This window comes from Bos grunniens, chromosome 29 (assembly GCF_055505025.1).
Source record: "Bos grunniens cultivar Pamir isolate PY7600 chromosome 29, Bosgru_T2T1.0, whole genome shotgun sequence".
Classification (NCBI taxonomy): Eukaryota; Metazoa; Chordata; class Mammalia; order Artiodactyla; family Bovidae; genus Bos; species Bos grunniens.
Genome location: NC_141193.1, coordinates 45989675 through 45999086, shown reverse-complemented (window position 1 = coordinate 45999086; position 9412 = coordinate 45989675). Strand labels below are relative to the sequence as shown.

The 9412-nt window shown below is 40.1% G+C and overlaps 1 protein-coding gene across 6 annotated transcripts; it reads right to left on the bottom strand.

Moving 5' to 3' along the window:
- Positions 1-291: 291 nt before the first annotated feature.
- On the bottom strand, positions 292-8266 carry LOC147342588 (tripartite motif-containing protein 43-like). 6 transcript variants are annotated; one of them, XM_086383160.1, is made up of 7 exons: positions 8092-8266; positions 6380-6824; positions 5351-5446; positions 3894-4124; positions 3111-3133; positions 2503-2600; positions 292-1016 (listed from the first exon to the last, which is right to left on the bottom strand). In XM_086383160.1, the coding sequence occupies exons 2-7, from the start codon at positions 6788-6790 to the stop codon at positions 517-519; spliced, it is 1359 nt and encodes a 452-aa protein (XP_086239286.1). In that variant the 5' UTR covers positions 6791-6824; positions 8092-8266; the 3' UTR covers positions 292-516. The 6 variants fall into 6 exon arrangements, with proteins under 6 accessions (XP_086239286.1, XP_086239285.1, XP_086239287.1 ...); XM_086383159.1 differs by having other exon boundaries at positions 6380-6794; positions 8092-8265; XM_086383161.1 differs by lacking the exon at positions 6380-6824 and having other exon boundaries at positions 8092-8265.
- Between the last annotated feature and the right edge of the window lie 1146 nt (positions 8267-9412).

Sequence of the window (9412 nt, the reverse complement as noted above, 5' to 3'; positions counted from 1 at the left end):
ACATGCAAATTCTGAGTTCTCTAAAAGAAATGCTTTCCCCGGTTTCCAGGGCAATGGCAATTTCCCTGCAAATCGGATTTCATCTTGAGGTTGAATAGAGGTATATAGGGCAGTAGATTATGAGGAAGCAGGAGAAGTTTGCAGGCTGACGTAGGCCTGGTGGGTGACCAGGTCTGCCTATGCTGCGCAGGTTCTGGGTTCCTGTATTGAGTTCCAGGAAGTGGGAAGCACATGATCATATTGTGGTGAATTTAGGAAGCTCATAAAGGAAGTGAAAACCCACAGCATATATTCTGGACACATGGTAACAAGAGAAGAATTTACTGTCAGCAATATGGAGGACAACCAAGTGAAGTGTGCATTTGACACTATCTTCACATCAAATAACAATAAAAGAAGCTGCGTTACAGTAGAAAGAGCCTAAAGATCAGGAAGTCTCCTTGATATGCTGCAGTGGACAAGGGCTCCCTCAGAGAAGGAGTCCTGAGCACCCTGTCTGGGCCGTGACTCAGATCCTCACCTGTGGCCAGTGCAGAAGAAGGGCCTGACAGGGAAAGTGCACACGCCATCATCGTACCTCCAAAGGAGGGTGCGCTTGGCTACATCCACAAAACTAATACTCCCATTGTCACAATCAAGGAACACCCCAACCCTGCCCAGAGGTCTCTCTATGTACAGAGGCGTGGTGGGGGCTGTGGTCCAGAGTTGGTAATGGTCATCCTGCTTCACACACACAAGGAGAAAGTTGTCATTGTTGGATGCGTCCAGTATGCCATCGTCCTTCCTTATCCAGGAATCCTTACAGAAGCCTACAGCCCAGTCCCAAGAGCGGTCCACAAGCATCTCCCAGTACTGTTTGCAGGAGGTGAAGCTCTGGTCTCCCCATGAGGCAAAATACTTCAATGTTCCACCATCCAAAGATGCATGGAGGCTGTCATGTTCATACGTCAGACGTCTTGCATCATCGAACAACCTGATGTGCTGACTGCTTACTTCATTACTGAGTGAAAAGTTGACTGTGGAGAGATGAGGGAAAATGCCAGTCAAAATCAATGTTAAAATTCAAATTATCTACCAGAGAAGGTGGTCCACCTGGAGTCTCACTGGAAATATATTGTAAGATTGGAAGGGCAGTTCTGATTGGAAAGTATTAGGTTTAAATATTGCTAACATATCTGCTGAAGAAAGAACTAATTAAAATGGAAAAAACTACCTACAAGTTCAGAGATTATAAGTTAGAGGGAGGTCAAGGTGACTTCTGGCTGGGTGTATTGTATATTTATTACATCTAAAGGATTGGACTCCTGGGCATCGATCACCTCCAAGACCATGACAGCATATCTTATCCCCACCTTCACCACCACTGTGCAAGGAAAAAAGCTGCATTGTAGAATGGACAATTGGTGATCACTCTACCATTCAGTTAAGTTAGCAAATGGACACTGAAGAAGTACAACCTAAGGATGGCTTCTTCAAAGTAGTTTGTTTGTAGGGCTTTTCTGTCTTTGATCTGTGGTTCCAAACTGAAGCCTAGTCTTCCACTTCCTGCTAAGTCACCCTCCAGGGTGAAGTTTATCATGATGTTCATTGTGGCTTCATCATCCAACCATTTGCTTACTTGTGATTTCTACATTTGATTTTTGAGGCTTATATATTTTGTAAAATTATGTGAATGGAAAAATCACTTTATGCCTTCAATTCCTAAGAACTTTTTAAGCCAAAATGTTTTTAGGACTTCCCTGTTGGCACAGTGGAGAAGATGCTTCATGCAAATTTAGGGGACATTCCTAATCTGGGAAGAGTCCACATGTTGTGGAGCAACTGAACCTGTGGATTATGACTACTGAGCCCGTGCTCTTGAGCCTAGGATCCACAACTACTGAGCCCACATGCTACAATTACTGAAGCTCACTCATCAAGAGTCTCTTGTGTTCTGCAGCAAGAGAAGCCACTGCAATGAGAAGGCAACCACTGAAGTGAAGAGTAACCTGGCTCCCCACAGCAAGAGAAACCTGTGCAAAGCAACAAAGACCCAGTGTGGTTAAAACTAAATAAAGAGAAAAATATTTCTAAAATAATATAAATAAAAAAGAGAAGAAAATGTATTCTTAAAAAATATTTTAAAACTCTAACTGCACTTAAACTCTGAAATTTAATATCCTGTTTTATTTACCAGTTTTCTAGAAGTCAGTGAACAGCTGACATTGTATGTCATGATATTTCTAGGGCTCAAGAAGCCATTTTGGGAGCATGTTACTTTTTTCATTACACAAAATTTTATGAAATTTAAAAATATTTGATGAGGCCTGAATCAAATCAGTATCTGCACCAGCCTGCATGTATTCTGTAAGGATTTTAGTAACTTTGTGACCGTATATGTCTTCACCTGTCTATCTGCAGGCTGTTCCCCTGCACAAGGTGAAAGCTAAGCAGGAAAAGACTCTGTGGACACCATCACTGAAGGAACCTGCAGGGCAGACACCCCAATTGGGTGACACTCACCTCGGAAGTGGTTGAGCCACTCCATCAGCCCAGACATAGGGCGCGCAGGGAGTTCTGGGAGCAGAGGCTGAGGCACGTGCAGCTGTGCTGACTCACTCCTGTAAGAGAAAGATGCAGTTCATCCTTCTGCTGCCCAGGGCTTCTTAAACACAGCCTTTACAATAAGACAGCATTCTTCAGCTCAACATTCTTCATCTAAATCCCTTTTCCACCCTCATGGGATAGAATTGAGCTGTTTTTGGAAATTTATTCTCACTCTTCTTCTTGCCCTGATTCCAGCCCATTTCTCAGAGGTAATTGCCTCTCTAACCTCAAACTTGGGGAAAACTAGTCTTTGCACCTCTAGGTGCTGGTGATTTTGAAATCTAAATCAGAAATTACTGACCTTTAAGAAATTTTTGCACTGAGCTGGATAATACCTCCCTCTGCCACAGTAGCAAAAAGGCTAACTTCCTTTTGAGCAAGAAATCATACTCAGCAAAACAGGTGCAGACAAATGTATACAAGCAATCTAGCATTATCTAGGTAAGTTACATCATCACTTTGTTAAGTGCTGCTGCATCTCTTTCAGAGCCCCCAGGTGCCCTCTTCAGTATCAAAAAGCTTACCATTTCAGTTTGTCTTCCAATTCCTGTCAAGAAAAAAAAAAAAAAAGACAAGTTAGACCTTATATACAGGCAACCAGGATTTGGGTTTGCAAAACTTCAGTAGAGTTTTAATCACCACCACCAGAAACAGTCTGAGAAATCTGTTTTCCTTTTCTTTTTGAAAAAAAAAAAAAAAACCCTCTCGGACAACATATTTTATATGGATAGAATGTATTTCTTGAGGAGTTAATAAAACGAAAGGTGAAACAGAGAAAGGACAAGAGTACTGATGATTCACCCTCTGCTCTCTGCATATTGATCTTTCCTAGGGCTTTTACCCAAAGTGTAATAAACTCCAAACTAATATCTATTGAAACCCGGTGTATCTCAACAGGAAGTGGAAATATACATACACACACACACATATATACACACACATACATGTATATGTGTGTTTGTATATATGTATATACATACACATATGAGCTTTGTCCAAATGTCTCCCATTGCACATTTGAAGACCAAAAAATGGAATCAGTACATAAGCTGTTCCTTTCTGGTTTTAATAGAAGCAAGTTACAAAAGGAGATTTTGAAAAGGGAATATTTCCTGGGGAATATCTAGGATCAGAATGCTATAAAGCTTGCTCAGGCATAATTTGCATGAGTTGCACTTTATCTATAATATTTCCAAGTAGGAGAGAATCCCACCTTAGTCGCAGGGGATGAAGAAATATACCATGTCAGGGAAGTCAAAGGTGTGAACGTCAGGTAATGTATTTTCAAACACATCCTCAGTTCTTACCTGGAGCAGCTCCACATCTGGTTTAGAGCACATTTGAATGAGCTCCTTGTGTATTTCTCGGAGCTCTCTCTTCTTTCTGATTATTTCCTCTTGCCTTCTTCTGAGTTGATTGTATATGTTTTGGCCTTCTTTTACAATGCTCTCTACATAGTAATCTTCTTCCTCTGGGAGAAATGGGGGTGCCATCTGATAAGTTCTCCTAATCATGTCTGCATGTCGATACACATAAAACTGTGGAGAGATGAATTTCAACATCATTTAGTTTGCTATGATTCATGTTCTCTCCCAAGAAGCTGTATCCATCCTAAATGAATGCTCTCCCTCATCTCAGAAGCGAAGTTCATTCTTCTTTCCTTCACCTTGTTTTCATTCTTTTTAATTGATCAGAAACCAAACCTACCCTTTCTTCAAACAACTTTCATCTAATTCAGGAGTTCCTGAAACACTTGGAGAAAATCTTTTCATGAATCATTTCTTTCATATGCCTCCTGTTAAATGCGAAAGAGCCCATGTAAGCAATTGAAATTTATGGGTGATTCATCTGTCATATGCAATATCCTCATTTCAATGCTAATACATAAGCTTGTGTTTCACCTAGCATCTCCTGGCTTTCTCTCTTAGTGCCATGCTACATAATACTTTCAGTGTTGGTAATCTCAGGAAACATCTTTCTAAAAATTATTGCCTGTCCTTGAACAGTTTCCCAGCCTCAATCATTTCTTTCTAGTGTTCTTTTCTCTATGAATCAGTTTTCTTCCTCCACATAAGTTCACAAGCTTCTTCCCATATTGTTTGGAAGATCATTTCTCTTCATTCCATTTCATATTTCTCCTGGTATTGAATGATTCACTCTCTCATGCTCCAACTCTTTCTCCTTGTTCCTTTCCCCCTGAGTTGTTTCACATGTTACATTTTCTCTTAACTTGAACCAATATCACTGTCTAGCTAGAGAGCAATCACTCTTCACCGTGATGGGCACACTCCTTAAAGTGCTGTTTGTGTTTGCTTTGTATCACCTGGGCTCATGTACTAATCAGATTGAAGTACTTTGTGGTTCCCAATGACATGCCTTTTACTTTCTGGAAGGTATGACTGACAGAAATCTGTGCCTGAAATAACCCATGAATTTTTAAACATTTACTTGAACTTCAAAACTGGAATTGATCTTACGTTTGAGAAATTTTTCTTGAGATCCTAAATCACGTCTATGTAATCATCCACATCACACCATAAACCTCCACCTTAGAACTTTCTTCTAATGGGTCTTTTGTTTTAGTTATTGATCCACTGGATCCTAAAGAGCTTGAGAGGCATGAAAATGTTGGTTGAATGGTGCTTAGAAGGTTTTTTCTGATGGTGTTCAACTCACTCTCTGAATTCAGCTCACTTTATTAATGGTAAGTTTCTCACTGTCTGCCTCAATCTGTTTCTTCAGAGAAATATGTTCTTCTACTTACCATCCAAGGGTCAGTTCCTTTGCTACTTTTCTTGAGATTTCTTTCAGTTTCTTGAATCTTTTCCCATAAAGATGTCATTTGCTTTGCCAACTTTTCCTGTAAAAGAATTATGAATTTTAGTACAAGAAAAGCAAATACATTAGAGTTTCAGAGCCCAAAGATTGGGGTGTACTGATGATTATTAGATAAAGGTCCTTGAGGGAGACACTAACAGACCACGACAGGTCATCAGGTGTCCGTTTTTCCTCACTCATGATCTGTTGTATGAAATTCTACACTAAAAATCCACACACCATTAGGGAATTATCTGCCTAAGGTATGACTAATTTTCAGCTGCTGTGGCCACTTATATCAAAATTTGGATATAGTTATGTTTATCTTCTGTAAAATCCAATGTAGTGCATCTTCCTTCTTGTCCAGGATTAGAAAACCTATATTCAATTAAAAGTATTTTTGCACTTGTAGATTTTACAGTTTCTTTCTTAAAATTAAGGCCCAACAGTGTCAATAGCATAATAATATATCACCCAAATAATTTCAGTTAGCTTCATCAGCCAGCCATTGGATACAAGTTCCATAAAGCAGGGATACTGCTCTATATTCTTCACTGCTTTATTATTAACTAGATCTGTACGTGGCACTCAGTAAAAGTGAAAGTTGCTCAGTCGTGTCCAGCTTTTTGTGACCCCATGGACTGTATAGTCCGTGGAATTCTCTAGGCCAGAATACTGGAGTGGGTAGCCTTTCCCTTCTCCAAGGGATCTTCCCAACCCAGGGATCAAATCCAGGTCTCCAGCACTGCAGGTGGATTCTTTACCAGCTGAGCCACAAGGAAAGCCCAAGAATACTGGAGTGGGTAGCCTATCACTTCTCCATGGGACCTTCCAAACCCAAAATCAAACTGGGGTCTCCTGCATTGCAGGTGGATTCTTTACCAACTCAGTAAAGAGAGGGTTTAAGCATCATCATTTTACTCTCTTAGGTGTACCATCCTCAAGCTTCCTAAGTGCTCTCAGAGGCATCACTCACCCAGGATTCCTCAACAGCCTCTTCAGCGAGACAATGTCTGTGAGTCTTGTGCTCCTGACCTTGAGAGCAGACCAAACAGAGCAAGCTCTTGTCGGCTTCACAGAAGATCGTCTTTGTCTGCTTGTGGGTCGCACACAGGTGTTCCTCACACTTCAGGAATTGCCTGAGATTGGCTTTTCTGACAGTGGACACCAGATTCTTCAGAAGAAAGCTGGTTTTGAAGCTTGTCTGTTCTGATCGTTGTCTGCACACTGGACAACTGGCAGGGACTTTGGCTTGTTCCCAGAAAAGACAAAGACAGGACCTACAGAAGCTGTGTCCACAGCCTATGGTGACTGGGTCTAGAAGGAAATTCAGACAGACGCGGCAGGTGAGCTCCTTCTGGAAGGCTTCTGGTATTTCTGAGTCCATTTTCCTGAGGGAAGAACATCAGGAGTTTATTCCTCTTTCCCCAAGCCAAAAAAGGAACAAACAAAATTAGACTTGGGTTGTGACTAAATAATACACTGCTTTAGGAGCAGAAGAATCTGGATTTTTCATTGGATACAAATGGAAAACAGAAACACAACTTTCAAGAGCTGCAGACAATTTTCTCAGTGGCCTAACCAACACTATCTTCTGAACTCTTTCCCCTCTACCTACTGGAGAAGCTCGGTTTTGATGAGGTCTTGTTTTCCTCTAGATAGCATGACTTCAGGAGCTTGACCTAATTGACAGCTCTACGTGGTGGGTCCTAATTTCTGCAAACAGTCACTATTCTCTATGCCAGTCATTGATTTGGTGTGAGATAGTTGATTAAGCTTGTATTTGTATTATTTCATGTAATTATCATGCATTTTCTTTAGATGTGCTTTTTTTTTATCTCAATCTGCATTTTTTTCCAAAAATATTTTTTTCTTTGTAAAGCACTTTGAGTACACTCAGAGTCAATAAAGAGGAAATTAAATGTTGGCAAATTGTAACTTATTCCAACCAGAGTTTATTTACATGAATATACTAAGTGGTTGAATTTTTCTTTCTATCCATACTCACCCAAAGCATTTTACATGTTATAGAAATAGTCATCATCAAAAAAATTCATGTGATTTAAATTTTACATTGTAAAAAAATTAGGTCCTTTTGCCTGTGCTTGTTAAGCATAGAAGCGTCTTAAGTTTCTCATCTCTGTATGCTCAGTAGTGTCACTTTTCTGACTGCTCAATCATTCCCTAGCTTCTTTAAGATTTCAGTCAAAAATGTTTATTTTGGGAGGGATGATAGTTACCTCACTTTAGCAATATTTTAAGCAGCTCATTGTGTGCATTATCTAGCTCTAGCATAGAGTATTGTCTCTGGTATATACAGACACATTTCAGTTTTCGGGTAAGTGATGATAGGTAGTACATATTGAATTGAATAGTCTCAAGAAATATTTTTAGAAGCTACATCAAACACAAAACATATCAGTCAGCCACTTTCTGAGTCCTTAAAATGCATGGGGACAACTAAGAAAGAAACACAATCACAGAAGTAAAATGAATCCCCCTAATCATTCCACAGTGCATGTCAAGACAAGCTAACAAAACCGGAACAGGATTATTTCACTAAGTTGGTAAACAGGGCTGTTACACTGAAAAAAATCTCATTTTACCGATAAATTAAAATTAGGAAATTTAGTTTGTTTTCCCTCAGAAGAGTCCCAGAAGCTGCTCTGTGGTGAATTGTGTACTCACCTAAGGAGTTGTAGAAACAGTCTACCCTGGAGAATAATATGAAGTTGGCTCAGGGGTCAAGAGTTCCAAGTGTGACTTTCAGAAGTCTCAAGATGCAGGTGAACTCCAAACACTCCCTCTCAGTTCTGGAGAAGACTGACTTTGCCTCCTGGAGTCTCCTTATATTGTGTCTCTGAACCCCACCCATTTGTTCAAGTGATTACGTTTCACCAGTCTTCCAATGGGGTTAATATGGATGATTAGATTTCCTAAAACAAGGCAAGACTGCTTTAACAAATTGGCTTATCTTCATAACATATCTGCCAATATCCTCTCCTCAAGAGTCACTGATTGTACCACGAACCCAACCTGTGACTCTCTGAATGGCCTTAATTTTTATTTTTAATTTACTAAACAAGTTGGAAAAATTCTTTCATCTCTATAGAGTTTAGCAAATGTCTTGAAAAACTTGGAAATTTATTTTCTAAGGTTTTATTAAATATGTTCTGTCATGGAAGAAGAGCTTTATTGTATTGATTCATTGAATTTTAAATTGTAAAAAAGCACTTCAATGTAAGAACTCCTGTGGTCACCAGTTTAGAAGGAAATTTATCTGCCCCATATCATCACAGAGATCAAGCCCCTCAGTGCCCCCCAGCAACAACAGGCCAGGAAATTCTCTGCCTGGTGCTTCCCACCCAGCTCATGGGAGACAGTAGAGAAAAGCCCCAGCTCAGACACCCCTTTGGGTCAATTTCATCAATAGATTGCTGCTGCTGCTGCTGCTAAGTCGCTTCTCCTTGTGTCCGATTCTGTGTGACCCCATAGACGGCAGCCAACCAGGCTCCCCCGCCCCTGGGATTCTCCAAGCAAGAACATTGGAGTGGGTTGCCATTTCCTTCTCCAACATGAATAGGTTACTCTCAAACAAAACAGAAACAACAGTGACCACTTTGGAAAAATTAAGCCAAAAAATATTTTGAGGAAATCACACATATCCTTACCTTTCTTCCCTGACATATTTTCCACTGAACAATCAGTTTGAGAATGCAGAGTTTTTGAAAGGAGTGGGAATCTTGACCCTGTCTTTAAGTCTTTTAAGACATATGTGCCGTTTGTGTACATTTCAAGTGGCTGATCCTCCTAAGTGCTTATAAACAAGCTTTTTCAAAATGACAGCAAGTTGCAAAGCACAACCGTTCTTTGCTGGGGCAGGTTCTTGTAAACATCAACCCCAAGGGATTTATATTCCAAGTCTTAACCAATTTCCTTACCACTCTCCTTTCCTAAGTGAAATATGCCAGTATACGATAATTACTACAATAGTATGATTTGTCATAGT